The sequence below is a fragment of the Grammomys surdaster genome, unplaced genomic scaffold (genome assembly GCF_004785775.1).
Source record: "Grammomys surdaster isolate TR1022 unplaced genomic scaffold, NIH_TR_1.0 197, whole genome shotgun sequence".
In the NCBI taxonomy this organism is placed as follows: Eukaryota; Metazoa; Chordata; class Mammalia; order Rodentia; family Muridae; genus Grammomys; species Grammomys surdaster.
The window spans coordinates 1,091,460-1,106,789 of NW_021604642.1; the positions used below are offsets into that span (position 1 = coordinate 1,091,460).

The window sequence follows — 15,330 nt, forward strand, 5'->3', positions numbered from 1 at the left end:
TGGCCTATCAGCTATACAAGAAATGCAAACCAGGTATTTCAAAAGATGTTTTTATTTTTAACACATTGCATAAGTTTTCAAAGAGGTTTTTAAACTTACATATACTATTTGAGCTCATTTGGAAGGGACAATGCATTTTAAAATGAATTTAAGTTCACTAACATACAGGAGCGAATGTTAAACCTGCAAATCATTTCATTCTTGCTCTTCCCTTTTAATGTCACATTTAAGACAGTTTCTAACAGAAATGGAGCTATATTGTTCACTGCTTTCCTTTATACAAAAACTGGAACAGCTTCCAGTTTAAAAATTTAAAAAAATGTCACTAAGTTCACATCTTTCACATCTTTAAGGTAAAGCTTACTTCAGCTATTAGCTCATTTAAATTGAATTTCTGTACCTAACAGTTACATTTACCTATGAAAACTCATTTTTTTTAGTGTTTAGAACATAGCCGGGCAACTAAAACTCACTTTCAGCTGGCTTCACAAGTTTGAATGAAAAATAAAACCAAACAAGCAAACTATTCCTTGAAGACTTGTTCATAACCCAGGCATTTTAAAATTGGTTAAGAGCAAGTCAGCCAGCTGTGGCATTATTTTTTTTCCTGAAAAACACTCATAAGTCATTTCAGCCACACCAACTCTGCTTTTATCAAGTGGGTTGATAAATTTTCAGAGTAAAATCCCACAACCCGAACCCTTCTACTACACTTATTTCAGCACGGGTAAACAATGAGCAAACACCCAAATTTCCATGTTCAGGCTAACATGAATTGAATCGTCACTGGGACAAAGGTACCTGAGGGCGGAATGAAGTTAAGAGTCGGTGGAAATTAAAGCCTCTTAGATGTCCCAAGGAGATATTATCCTGTGTATAAACTGCCTCCCATTCCCCACCACACGAAAGGAGCACAAAAAAAAAAAAAAATCTGAGGAGAGAAAAACAAAAAACCCCAAAACAAAACAAGACAAAACAACAACAAAACAAAACAAAACAAAAAAACCAAAACCCTAACAACCCCACCCCCCCAAACATACAAACAAACAAAAAAGAGGTAGGACATAGACATTGAACAAATCTTGAAAGACAAACATAAAAACAAACCAGCGAAGGAAACGCAACTGCTCCTACTAAGAGACGCCGCAGTGGCTGCTTCAGTTCTCCCAGCAGCCGGAGCCGCTTCAGTTCTCCCAGGAACCGCCGCAGAGGTGACAAAGATGGCGCCTAGGGCAGAGTTCCTTCGCGTCTGCTGGAAAGTTCTAGAAGAGGCGCGGAGCCATTCCTCTAACTGCTCCAGCAACCTCGATGGGCTTCACCGAATTGTAGTGCTCTCCGAAGTCGCAGGCGTAGTGCAGATAGACAAGCGTGAGCGGCTTCCTGGTGTACTCTTCCCCGATGACAATGATGGGTGAGTTGGCCTGTACCACCTCGATTGGGGTCTGCAGGACATGCGATAGGGCTCTCAGCTCCAGCTGGCCTCCCCACGAAGCCCTGTGCACGATGTCATCACAATATCTCAGGAAGTCCTCCTGGGTGTAGAAGTTGCCGGCCTCGGGTTCAGTGAAGAAAGGTAAGAAGTCATCTATATGTTTCCGCATGTAGTAGGCAGTGCGGTATCGTAGGCTCTCGATTGTCACGGAGAACACCAGCTGGTCCTGGATGGCACGGTACATGCAGTGGCCGTCAGCAGGGATGTTCTTCATCTCCAGATTTTTGGCGCCAAGAATGGCAGCGATCTTCTCCTCCTCCTCATGACGGTAAGCGGCCAGTTGTTCGGCCTGGGCCGCAGGCATCCCTTCGTGACGCCGCCGTCTCTCCAGGTTAGCTCTTCGGTTGCGCCGCTTCTGGGCCTTTGATGGGCATGGAGGCATATTCTCGAGATTCATCTTTTTGAGGTCGGCTGTAACCGAATCCACACTGCTGTCAGGATTTTCTCCAAATTTCTCCAGTTCCTGCTGGTGTCTCTGCTCCATTTCGGCCTCGAGGCGGGCGATGTCAGAGAGCAACTGCTTTCGTCTTCCTTTGTCGTTCTTTGGGACGGAAGCTTTCAGGGTCTGGATGTGATCTTGTAGCTCCCTTTTTTCACGATAGTGGCGACGGATCACTCGTTGGAGTTCATGCTCGGTGTCATCCATCTTACCAGCTGAAACTGGTAACTCAAGTCTGGAGGAAACAGGAACAGTCCAAAGCGCCAGACAAGCAGGCACAACCTCTCGGTGAAGTGGCTGTGGCAGTCTGCGTGCCTCGACGTTGGTGGCTTGGAATTTTACTCACAGCCTTCTCTGCTATTGGCTACTGCCCTCTCGGGGTCACGCCCCCAGACACGCCTGCCTTTGTGACTGGCCCTTGAGAACCCCTGAGGATGTCCTCCTTAGACACCCCCCCCCCCCGCAGCATGTCATGGCGCCATTTTATTTTTAAAAGAAGTCCCTGCTAGGAGTCCGCCGCTTTCTCATGGCGCCATTTTTAACTGACTTCAAAAGTCGCTCCGAGGAGTCCATCCTAATGTGTGCCATAATGGGGCTTGTAGAATTGTTCACTCTTACTGCCTACTTCATTCCCAAGCTTGAACAGAATACAGGCACGGCCCATGTTTGATAACCATGTGATAAGTATTATGGCCGAATATGTTCTGACGCTGAAGTGTCCAGGAGGCAATGTGGCTTTCTAATTTTTCAGGTCTCTTGACCATTGAACTTTTAATCTTTATATATCAGAACAAAGACACACTTCTTTACATTCCCAGGAACACAGAGTCTTTTAAATTTGTTTCAAAAACCAAGAGTCCCATTTCAGTGTAAGACGGCAACAAGCGGTTCTCCTCGCTTATGCCAACAGAAATCACGCACACACCCCTTCTGGGCCCCCAGCTCCCTAAATGGGCTCTCTAAATTATTCTTGACTGTTTTAAAAAAGTTTGTTTCAGAAGATTCTTGCAAAATTTACGGAAAAAAATTCAAATGTGCTTTTATTGCACGCTAATCTGTCACTGCTTCTAGTTCCCAAACTGGCCTTTAGATACTGCCCCATTCCCCACTTGAGAACCACGTTTGGAAACACAAGCCTATTATAATCCTAGCACTTGTGAAGTGGAGGCAGGAGAATTAAAATTTCAAGCTCATCCTGAGAGATATAGCAAGTTTCAGGCCAGCCTGGGTTATGTTGAGACCCTGTCTCAGAAAAATACAAACCAACAATACTAGACAAACACTACCACTAAAGTCTATTCTCCACCCGATGTTCAGGCTTTTGTGTGAACACAAGTCCTCATTCCTCTGGACAAAATGTCCAGGAATGAAATTGCTGTGCTGTATTCTAAGTGCATATGTATTTTTAAGAAACTGTTTTCCAGAAAGGCTGTAGCTGATACATTTTCACTAGATATGAAGGAGTGATCCAGTTTCTTTGCATTCTTACCAGAATTTGGTGTTTCCACTAAAAAAAAAGTAAGATTACACTTGATAAGTGTCATGATAATCTCATTATAGTTTTTATGTCCTCCTGTGTAATTTTTTTTCAGGACTGTATATGAAACCCCAGGGCCTTGCATGTACTAGGAATTTGCTGTACTTTGATGATCATTTTAAAAAATTTAAATTTATTATTATTATTATTATTGGTGGTGGTGACGGTGGCAGTGGTGTGTGTGTGTGTGTGTATGTGTGTGTAAGATATCTGTGTATGAGCCTGCATGTCCTGCTTTCCATGTGTAGGAGTCAGAGGACAAATCTGTGGAGTTGTTTTTCCCTTTTACCGTGGGTGCTGGGAATTAGATTCAGGTCATGTCAGGTTTATGAGGCAAGCATTTTTACCCACTTAGACATCTTGCCTGATGTTCATCTTTTAATAGCCTCATTTACCAGCTATACCATATATTTCTTAATAAAATGTTTATGTAATATGCATATTTTCTAAATGGGTTTCTTTTTTTCTGTTAGTTTTCAGAGTCCTTTTATATTCTAAAACCAGCTCTTTGTCAGATGTGTGGTTTGCAAATATTTCCTCCCAGTCTACTTCTTGCCTTTTCATGTTAGCAGGATCAGTCTCAAAGCAAAACCATTTAATTTTAAGGCTAGTTTTGTATCTGAGTGGTAGACCCCCCCTTCTCTAGCATGTGTGAGGACATGTTTTGGATTACTAGTGCCCAAAAGGATTTTAACTATAACTAATTTTTCAGTGGGGGCTTGCTATGTAGCCCAGGCTGGCCTCAAAATTACAATACTCTGCATTATATTTACACATGCTGGGTTGCAGATGTAAGCCGTCATTGCATGGCAACATTTTTAGTTTGGATTAAGTATAACTAACCAGTTGTTGTTATATGATTCTTATTTGTAGTGGTAAGTTTAAAGAACTCTTTGTCTAATTCTAAATCTCAAAGGCTATGTCCTTTTTAATTGACAAAGAAAAAAATAAAAATATATTTATTTAGTGTATGTGTGTGTACATGATAGTCAGAAGGTAAGAATTGGGAGTCAATTCCCTCCTGCCATGTGGGTCCAGATTACTCAGTGAGACATTTTACATTTTGACAGTTCCCCAAATTCATTCTCTCTCTCTCTCTCTCTCTCTGACACACACACACACACAGAGGAGAGAGAGAGAGAGAGAGAGAGAGAGAGAGAGAGAGAGAGAGAGAGAGAGAGAGAGAGAGAAGAAGAAGAAGAAGAAGAAGAAGAAGAAGAAGAAGAAGAAGAGGAGGAGAGGAGAGGAGACAGAGAGAACCAAGAAATCACCACAAAGGACAAAATCATAACTTTTTTCTTCTAGAAGTTTTTATTTTTTTATCATTGAACATTTATTTTATTGTACACTCAAAGACGCCTGTTAATTTGGAATGGAAAAATCAAATAGTTACTTTATCTGTACAGCTTGGCAGATAAAATCACAGGGCAGCAGGATTCGTGACACAAGGGCCTCGGTTACAGAAAGGTTTAGAATGGCTTCTTGAGGGGCTGAGCCCATGGGTTTCAAGGCTGAATTAAGGTTCCCTGTTCTCTCACCCTCTGGGGTCTACAATACTAGCGTGAGAGCGTTTTCTTCTCTGGATTCAACCCACGTCACGGGGTCCTACAGAAGAGGGGGGAGGCCCACAGGAAGGCGTAGCACAGGTGGGTGGGCTGGTCAGCAGTGCAGTTGACAGTGACCCAGGGGACTCCGTGAATCAGCAGCTGCCCGAAGGGGATGCGGCCACAGGTTCTGCTTGACTGCCCGTTTTGGCACCTCCTCCTCGCTCTCCCCAGAGCCCTGCCGCCATCTTGTGTCCCGGGGCTTGTAGAAGTTTTTAAAAGTTAAAGGTCTTATATTAAATCTTTACTATGTCTTGATTTGCTCTTTGGTTTGGGGATAAGATGATGGGTAAATTACTTGTTTTGCTCATGGATATCCAGTTCCCCTAGCATTTGCTTAGTTTCATGTCTTCCCCTATTATGCGCTTTAGGTACCCCTGTGGAGTGTCACTTGACCCTATGTCCTGTGGTGTGTCACTTGACCCTATGTCCTGTGGAGTGTCACTTGACCCTGTGTGTGGAGATTTACAACTGGCCTTTATAACTATAATAAACCCAAAAATCATTTTACAGAATGAGAAAAGTATTTGTAAAGTATATATCTGTTGAAGAATTAGAATCTGAGTGAAGGCTGAAGGTTTAGCTGAGTGATAAGTTACCATGTTTAGAATTCACAAGGCCTTGTGTTTGGTCCTCCACACTGTCCATATGCGCACACACACATATACACAGAGAGATACCCACATCTATCTATCTATCTATCTATCTATCTATCTATCTATCTATCATCTATGTATATATTTAATATTTGTTTTTTCTATAACACATTGACAACAAAGGTCTCTACTTTATTTTTAGTGTGCAAAGGGCCAGAAGAGGTTTTTTTCTCCCAAAGAAGGCACACAAAGGTCCATGTAATATGCTCCATAATACTAATTGTGGAGGAACCACAATTAAAATCTCACTGCCGCACCATAGTACACCTACTGAGATGACTATTATCAACAAGGGAAACGATGATATGTGTGGAGGACATGAAGAAAGTAGAGCTTGTACAGATCATTGGTAAGAGTGCAAAGTGATGCAGCCAATTCAGGGAACAGACAGAGGATCTTCAGTGGAAAAAAGGGGGAGCTGAATGAACTCAGCTATTTGTTTGAGCACAAGTATAGATAGTGTTTGAACATATGTACACTGTGCGTTCAACCAACAATATTCTCCAAAATACTCTGAGACAGGTAATTTTGTCTTTTTATTTAACTGAAAGACTTATAGCTTCAGGGTTTAAAGTTCCATCGCGATGTGTTTTTATTTTGTTTTTATATTTTGGTTTAAGTTTTGAAAGTTAGACCTTAGGTGTTTGTTTTGGTTTGGTTTTGGAGTTTTGCCTAGTATCCAATAGCTTCCCCCAAAATTCTGTCATTTAATTGGTTTTATACTTTTTTCAAAAATCAGCTTGGCATATTTTTGCGAGTCTGTTTCTGGGCACTCTGTTCTGTTACAAGGGATGACCTGGAAGTCTATCCCTTTACCAACACCAGGTAGTTTTGATTAATTGTATTATATAGTAAGTTTTAGAATAGGGTAAACACTTTTCTTTAAATTTAATCTTCTCTTTCAAAGTTATTTCAGTGGTCTAGTTCCTTTAACTCTCTTTGTAAATTTTAGAATATTCTTGTCCATAGCTGCAAAAAAAAAAAAAAAAAAAGGTCTTACTGGAATGTTGTCATGGCTATTCTTGGTTTTCAACTGGACTAAACCTGGAATTAACTAAAATCCAAATGACACACATATGAGAATCTTTTCCTTAATTAAATCATATGAAGTGGGAAGTCCCACTTTTAATCATCCCAGCCTTGTGGGGTGAACATTTACTGAATTCTTGGACCTTCTTTTGGGAGACAGCCATTGCTGGCCTAGCTGGACCACAGCCTGTAAGCCATTCTACTAAGTCCCCTTTCTATATTATATACGTTCTATAAGTTCTGTTCCTCTAGAGAATCCTACTTATATGATACAGAACCCAGGAAAGAATAAAGGGACCATAGGCAAGGGGAAAGAATTCTAGAGAGGAGGATAGTAGGACACTGCTACCATGAAAGAGGAAATGAGAGGTATCCCATGACTCTAGCATCTGCAACACTTGGCAGTCTCCAACACAGCCCAGCCTTCATCTTCACAGCTTCACTTAATGACCTTTCTAAGCCTTCATGCAGGTGCTTCCTTGCCACAAGCCTGGCCACAGCAGCTTTCCTTAGCCACTGAGGGAGATTCCACAATCTCTTTCTTGTATATTCCTTGATAAAGCCATGACCATGTGGCTGAAACTGTCAAGTTCCTTTGCTCATTGGAGCTGAAATATGGCCCCTTCCTTTAATTACATTGGCATCTGCTTTCTATTGTTGATGGTTTCCTACAGTGCTTAGGCTTTTCTTTAATTCCTTTTTACAGGTTGGAAGCTCAGCTGGGTGAGGTCTTAGACTGAGGTCACCACTCCCTTTATTCCATTTAGTACCAAGTGTTTCTATAAAATTTCTATTTCCTTGAGCACTGAACTCCAATAAAATATTTCTTGAGTCTCTTTTTCTCCTCATATACTTTGTATTTCTCCTTGCTCAATTTGATCCTTTTATTGTAGATTTGTATGAGTGACCACTAATAACCACTTGACATAATCAATACTAGGTTGTCTAGAAATTTCCTCTGCCAATGTCATTAATCCTATACTCTTCAATTTAGTCTTTAGATGATTTTTAGAACAAGAGTAAAACCCAGCCACATTTTTTACCAAAGCATCACAAGAATGATCTTTAGACCAGTCAGTAATATTCTTCCCCTCTGAAACTTTTTGAGATGGGTGCACATTATTCCAGCACCACTGTCCTTGCTTCTACTAGGATGGCACAGTAAGTTCCCACTTAAAGCATTCAATTGCTTTTTTAGTCTAAAGCAGCCAAAATTTCTATATTCCTTCAAACAACAGCGTCGTCAGGCCTGCTACAGCAATACCTTAGTCCCTGGTACCAATTTTTGTCTTAGTCAATGTTGGATTGCTATGAAGAGGTACCATGACTAAGGCAGCTCTTCTAAGAAAACATTTATTTGGAACTTGCTTACAGTTTCAGAGGGTTAGTCCTCCATTATCATGGCAGAGAGTGTGGCAGCAAGCATGGCTCTGGAGCAGTAGCTGAGAGCTACATCCTCATCTGTAGACAGTCAGACAGATAGGGGTGGGGACTGACATGAGATTTTGAAACCTCAAAAGCCCACCCCCAGTAATATATATCCTCCAATAAGGCCATACCTATTCCAACAAGGCCTATTCCAAACCTCCTAATCATTTTAGTCCTTTCAAACAGTGTCACTCCCTGGTGACTAAGTATTCAAATATATGAGCCTATGGGGGTCATTCTTATTCAAACCACCACAAGGTGTCTATCACTTTGAGGTAAGTTGACGTTTTTTATGTTGATCCTTCTAACCTATGAACACTGTGCCCATATCTATATATTTATTCAAATAAATTTTTGATGGTCTCCTTCATTACCATTTTATCATTCTCAGCATGTAAATCTATGTGTGTCTTGTTAGATTTACTCTCCTGAATCCTATTTTTGAGTGATTATGTATGGCCTTTACATTAGTTACTTTTCCTCCCTGCTGTCATAAAATACCTGACAAAAGCAACCTAAAGGAAAAATGTATTCCAGCTCATGATTCGAGAGGCTATATCCCATCACCTAGGACCATCCCCAACACATCCTCTTCCCGACATCATGTCATCTTCTCCTGGTATCTTACTGGACTCACTTAGTGCTGCTCTTATGCACATGAAAAGTGTGTATGAGGTCACCCACGGAAGCGTGGGGGCCTACCAGTGAGGAAGGAAAAATTCGCCTTCTCAGAAGCCATCAACTGCCAATAGCTCCTCAGCTAAGAGGCATTCTTTCCCAATCCATGCTGGAATTTTGAGTGGCTTGATTAAGCCACTTGATCTAGCTATTTTTCAGATTTTATTCAGGTAAGCACAGATGCTCTGAGTTTGTGAGTGCAAGAGCCATGTGATGCCCCAGTGATAACATTTCATGGCTCCCCTTTCCATGAACAGGCTCTTACTGTCTTTCCTCTTCCGCTTCCATGGTGTTCCCAGAGCCTTAGGCATGAGAGAGTGTTTAGTATAGATGATTCATTTGGACTGGAACACCTAGTCACTAATTCTTATCACTCTATTGAGACTCTCTCCATTAACCTCCACTCACTACAAGTACATGTTTCTGTGACCAAGGTTAAGAAAAACGCATCTAGGGGTATAGGCATAAATATTTAGAAGACAGCTTAATAACATGACCACTTAGTGAGATAAAGATAGTAGGTTCCCCCATAATGCCTATGACCTCCCAAGCTATAGGCTTTTGACTAAGTTCTCAGTACAAGGCAAAGATGTCTTCCTCCTAAGATGGAGGCTTCAAGTCCAGTGAGAAAGTGGTTGGCTACCACATGATGTTATTGTACCAGTGAGCAAATTTTTCATGGTAGGTTGGTATTATAGCATGTATGATCCAACATTGAGTAAGACCATCATTTCCACCACCACAACCACCAACCCACGCCCAGAAGTTTGCATAGTACTCTCTGGAACTATGTAAGTTATCCATCGAGGGTGAAGTTTCCTAGTCAGTTTCCAGATTGATTTATCTATGTCCTGGAAACAAAATGTGTGATGTCTTTAGATAGTAAAATTTAAACTCTTGACTAAGTTTCCTCTTATACAACATCAGAAGGGAAGCTTGCTTCTAGATAGGACCAGAAATACAAGCTCCTCATGTCTGTCAGTGTAGTGTGTATGGGTAGTCCTCATCCATCTATGATAGCTGGTGCCTATCCAGCTGCAGGAATGATAGTTTCTGCCCCAGACTGGACCTTCCATGGCTTTATACTGTCAGAGGATTCAGACTGTTGATATATGTCATACAGCCTCCTGAGAAGAAGGCTAGGCTCCTCTATTCCTCTTTGTTGACACGGGTGTGTGTATGGATGTGGGTGAGACCACTGGCTTTTCTCCAGTTTTGGCTGGAGTAGGGTGGTTTTAGTCTGCAAATTTTGTGTCTTGCAAGTTTAATATTTTGTAATTCCTTGGCTTTTTTGGTCTATGCCTGTTAAATGCTTTTGGTCATTATATTTTTCAACTCTAAGCCTGACATAGGGAAGAAAAAGAGAAGATTGCTGTCATCCTGAGATGCATAGGTGGTCTGCTTTCTTTATACTTTTAAGACCCCTATTGTGTTTGTTTAACACACAATGTTCAGTTGTCAGGAGAGCAAAGGATTTCTAGTTTATCTTTCTTTCTCTTTCTTAAATTACATTTGTTTGTTTGTAGTGAGGTGTATGTGCAATGACAGAAGTCATGGACAGCTTGTCAGAGGACAAAGAACAAACTGCCAGAGGAGAGTTTTAGGAAGCAATCTCTTACTTTCCCCTTTTACAGGATTGAACTCAGTTTATCAAGCTTGGTGGGAAACTCACTGAGCCATCTCGCCATCCCATTTTCTTCTATTCATGTTTTTCCCTTCCCCACCCCTCCTAGGTCCTACCTATCTCCCTAACCACCCAACTTTATGTTCTTTCTCTTAAATAGAAATGCTAAACACCTCCCATTCCTACCATTATTATTTCAGAGAATTAGCATGACTTAAAATGACTCTAACACTATTTTAGAAAGATCATTATGTTGATCCTGAAAGAGAAATCATATTTGTCTGCTACGATCAAGTTACTTTGTCATATTATGCAGGAGGGATGACAGATCTTTGAGATCCTTGTAAATGGCAAGCTTCATTATGTGGGTTTATTTCTATGGCTTGAAGTACAAAAACACCAGCTTTGCAATGTTGAGCTTTACCCTCCATCTCTTGTGTTAAGGAAGCCACAATTATTGTAATATCCAATATGCCTTCTCTATCTCTACACTGAAATTTCCTCTTTCAACATACTCACTCATATTGACATTGTAGTCTAAGCTTTATAGTACATGCTTTGCCTATATAACTTGCAATAGATTAGTCTGCTCTTTAGGCCTTCCTCTGAATTAAACTTTTGATAAAGAGTAGATCATAGAGAATTTAAAATTCTCTTCCCTAATAAGAATAAGCCACCTTGTTGATTAAAGGTGAGCTATGCCAGTTAATGAGATAGGGGGTGGCTGGAGATTGGAGTTGATCCTCCAAGGGACCATGATGTCTTGGCTCTAAAGAAATCAGGAATGAGTGGCAATTCCTTTCCTGTGCCACACCCCAGCCCCTACCTCCTAGCTCCTGCTCCCCATACCACAATCCCATATCATCTCCCACTCACTACTTTATCCACCCCACCCCCACCCCTGTGAAGGCCTTCAAAAACTGTTAAGAGATGGTGGCATGACATGGTGATCAGTATTTTCATTCATTTGCTATATAATGGTCCCTGAATGTTTGCACTGGGTTTTGAACCCACTTCAAAGGTGGGTTTTAAGTGAGCTGTTGAAAAGAGTGTCCAGAAAGCCACTGAGAAATTGTCATATAGAAGGCATATCTAAGTCATCCTCATTAAAGATATCAGTACAGGATGTTATTCAGCCTAAAGAGCAGAGGTGTAAGGAAAGCATGCCTTCCTGTCCTAGTATCCCAGTGCTTGAGCATCTGGGGAGTTGTTGTCTTAGCAGGCAGATGAGGAGTTATATCACTGGGATGTAGGTGTTGGGATGTGAATTTGGAGGTATAGGTGATTGAGCAACAGAGAGCCAGGCTCGCTGAAAGCTTTTGAGTAAATCACTGAGGATTTGCTCTTTCCTCATCCTCCCACCTATTCTCTAGGGCAATAAGGCCGCAAGCTGTTTCTGTACTGTTAGGCTTCTTTTCTGTGCTGACCCCCAACCATGTTCCTGACTGTTCCTAGATTTGAGCTGCTGTGCCCATTCATTTATTCTGCCACTGTGTGTCAGCTGTACAATGTGGCAGGCACTATTCTAGCTACTAGGAAAATAACAATGACTAAAAGTAGACAGAGATCCAGAACCTCAAGGAGTTTATAATTGAACAGACATGAAAAGCAGGACCTGTAGCATGGCATGGAACATTTATGTCAACTTGCATGCCAGAGTAGGGGACCCATTTTGGCTCCTCTGAACTGAATTAGACCTTTCTTTCCCCCTTCATAATCTTTTGGTTTCTTTGTCAGGCCTCTGTTCCTGATCATTTTTAGTTTGCTAAATGAGAGAAATGGAAAAGTGGCACTTGAGCCAGAATACCTAAAAGCCCTCCCCACTTTATAAGGGATGAGTGACATAGGAGTATGGGGCTGGGTGCCAGGCACGCAAGACCTTCCCGCCCCCAGAGAAGGTAAAGTCTCTGGTCAACAGGGAATAAGGGATGGCCTGACCTCTGGGGCAGCTGAGAAATTACATGTGATATGCAAACCTCCCTAAGCCACTAAGTGGGACCTCCCACAATGTGACTTCTAGTGGGTGACTTGCCTCAATCATATGATCCTGAATCATACATAGCATTGCCAAATTTAGCAAATGAAGGTATAGAATTCTATTAAATTTTAATTTCATATGAACAATGTCTTCATATAAGTATGTCTTATGCAATAAGTTTTTTTCCCCTGAAGCAGTGTTGTTTTAGAGCAAATATATCTAGAGTATTGCATAGAATATATTCAAACAATACTACTCATGGTTTATCTGAAGTCCAAATTTAAGTGATCTCCTGTATTTTCACTATTTCCCCCCCTCCTCCTTCTCTTAATGGTAGTGCCATCACCAGCCTATATGAAAAACATTTTACAGTTTCCAAGCTGACTGGCCATGTGAGACTGCTCAGTACTTTCTATTTAGAAGTGAGGAAATCAAAATGTTTTTTTGTTCAGTGCCTCCTAGGCTGAGCCTTCAGCCACATAGGCATTTTTATAATAAATGTCAGTGAGCACCTCTTTCCATGGCCTGTTAGCAGCATGGCTAGGAGAATAGTAAGACCTGGACCACCTAGGGAGTTTCCAGAGAAGAATGGGGGTTAGGAAGCAGGTCAGGAGAACAGGTGCACTAAGTGTTCGGAAGGGCACACTTTCACAGGGTTTGATAGGAATGAGGACTCTCCACCAGGGGCAGCTTGTTGGAGGGAAGGTGTGATTACTCAGGTCTATGAGGCAGTTCTTCCTCTCAGCAAGTTTCTATTTACTGCCTTTGGCATTGGCCCCTAGTGGTGTCCTGGGTCCCCAAGCACTTGACTCACAGCTCCCCACTGAAATGACCTCTTCTTAATGAAGAAGTACGGATCTTTTTTTCCATTAGATCCCCAGAGGCCATCACAGAATACTCAGCTCCAACTATTTTGTCAAATGCAACCTTTTACGCAATTCCAACATTAAACAGATTAACACAGCTGGTGCCCTGCTCTTTTGTTTTGTGAGACAGGGTCTCTCTGTGTAGCCTTGGCTGTCCTGGAAACTTGCTATGTAGATCAGGCTGGCCCCAACTCATAGAAATCCACTACCTCTGCTTCCCAAGTACTGTGATTAAAGGCATGTGCCACCACATCCAGCTTGGTGCTCTGTTTCAAGATGGTGTGTCGAGTCCAGAATCTTCTATTCAGCATTCCCTTTACTTCTCTGCTGTAGTTGCCTCTGGAACAAGTCTCAGAAAACACAGGGTTTCTAGTACATACTTCTCAAACCAGCAGCTTCCTCTACTACTTGTCTCAGGACCTGCTTGTTGTGGGCCCTTCTCACTAATGGTGTCCTTATAGAATCAGGTGTCCTTCCTCCTGTGTTCCAAATCGCCACTGCACACTGAGACAAAGTTGGAATCTTGGACAACACAGTGAGTCTTCTGTTGCACCAGCACACTAGGTCCCTGAGCCAGCCTCTTTCCTGCCTTCCTGTGCCTATTCTGTCCTTCACCTTTCTCAGTGTTTATGGAGCTTTGTTTCCCAAATAAGAATACTCTCAGAAAGTTGCCCAAACATAGCAGTAGTAGTGGTACACGTCTATAGTCTATAGTCCTAGCACTTTGGAGGCTGAGACGAAGATTTTGAGTTTGAGGCCAGCCTGGGACACATAATGAGACCTAGCTCAAGGATGTAACCAAAACCCAAATCAAACAAGTATCCCTGACAGGAGCCTGGATCTTAATCAGATGTAATATACTCCCACCCTGAACAATGACGTAAGTCAGATAAAGAGGTGATATGGGACAACCGGTCTTTCTGTGCTGGCCAAGTGCCCAGAAGCCCTGAGGGGGGACTTAGACCAGGAGTCATCTACTCTGTGTACTGGTGGACCTGGTATTGCAAGTAGGCAATAAAGAGGAAGGGGATGAGCTATTTGCCAATCCCAGAGGTGGCAAGGTTCTGACAGCTACTCTCTGTTCCAAAGTTGCCTTCACTGGCATTTGAGACAAGTCATCCTCCCTGTTTAGAAGTTGACTGCACCTCTTCAGTATCAATAATATGAAGTGCAGACTCCTTGTGTTGGGTTCCAGACTATTTTGGAGACTGGATCTCATTTCTTTTTTTATCCCACCTTCTTTTGAGCCCTTCACAGAACCAGCAGTCTAGCCAGGCAGGTGAGCTGTGCTCAACATCCACTGTGTGTTTCCTTCAGAACTCAAGACCAGATGCAAGAATCACTGGAAACCAGAGAAAGGCTCATGACAGGTACTCAGCAGTACAACTTCCCTCTTGAAGTATCTGAACATCATAAAGGAGAAGGTGGCGAAGACCTCTGTTTTAGGAGAGACATCATAGTACATGTCTCTAAGATCTGAGCGTGTCTCATCACCTCCACTATTGCTAACTTAGCTTGCGGCACCATTGTGCCCCAGAGGATTGTTGAAATAGCCCTTCAAAGATCCTCTGTTTCTTTCTTACCCCTTCAAAAATATAATTCAGTCTTCTTTTATTGCTCAGAACCCTTTTCCATTTTGGTCAGGATGAAAAGCTAAGTCTATATCATGTTTTACAAGGCCTTTCACAGTGTGAGTCCTACCAATCTCACCAACCTTAGGTTTCTAGTTCCTAAGACAGATTTGTCTTCTTGATGCTCCTGGAAACCTGCCAAGCACACCTTATTTCAAAGGCTAGGTACTGACCAGTCCCTCTGCTTGGATCATTAGCTACATGACTTGCCTCCTCATCCCTTTCAAACCTGTGCTCAAGTGCTACCTTCACAGCATGGCCTTCCACAACACACATTTTGAAACCACAAATCCTGCTCTTCCTATCCAAGTCCTTCTCAGTCTGTGAAAACTCAGCAGTCTGCATCTTTCTGTCTCTGCTCCTACGTA

The 15,330-nt window shown here is 42.0% G+C and overlaps 1 protein-coding gene across 1 annotated transcript; it reads right to left on the bottom strand.

Annotated features, from left to right (window-relative positions):
• Window positions 1-1,262: 1,262 nt before the first annotated feature.
• Window positions 1,263-2,236, bottom strand: Otud6a (OTU deubiquitinase 6A). The gene has a single exon (XM_028769976.1). The coding sequence runs from the start codon at window positions 2,136-2,138 to the stop codon at window positions 1,263-1,265; it is 876 nt and encodes a 291-aa protein (XP_028625809.1). The 5' UTR covers window positions 2,139-2,236.
• Window positions 2,237-15,330: the final 13,094 nt, after the last annotated feature.

Bases quoted from the DNA above. Each gene is read 5' to 3' on its own strand.
- Otud6a (XM_028769976.1), bottom strand. From the start codon at position 2,138: ATGGATGACACCGAGCATGAACTCCAACGAGTGATCCGTCGCCACTAT.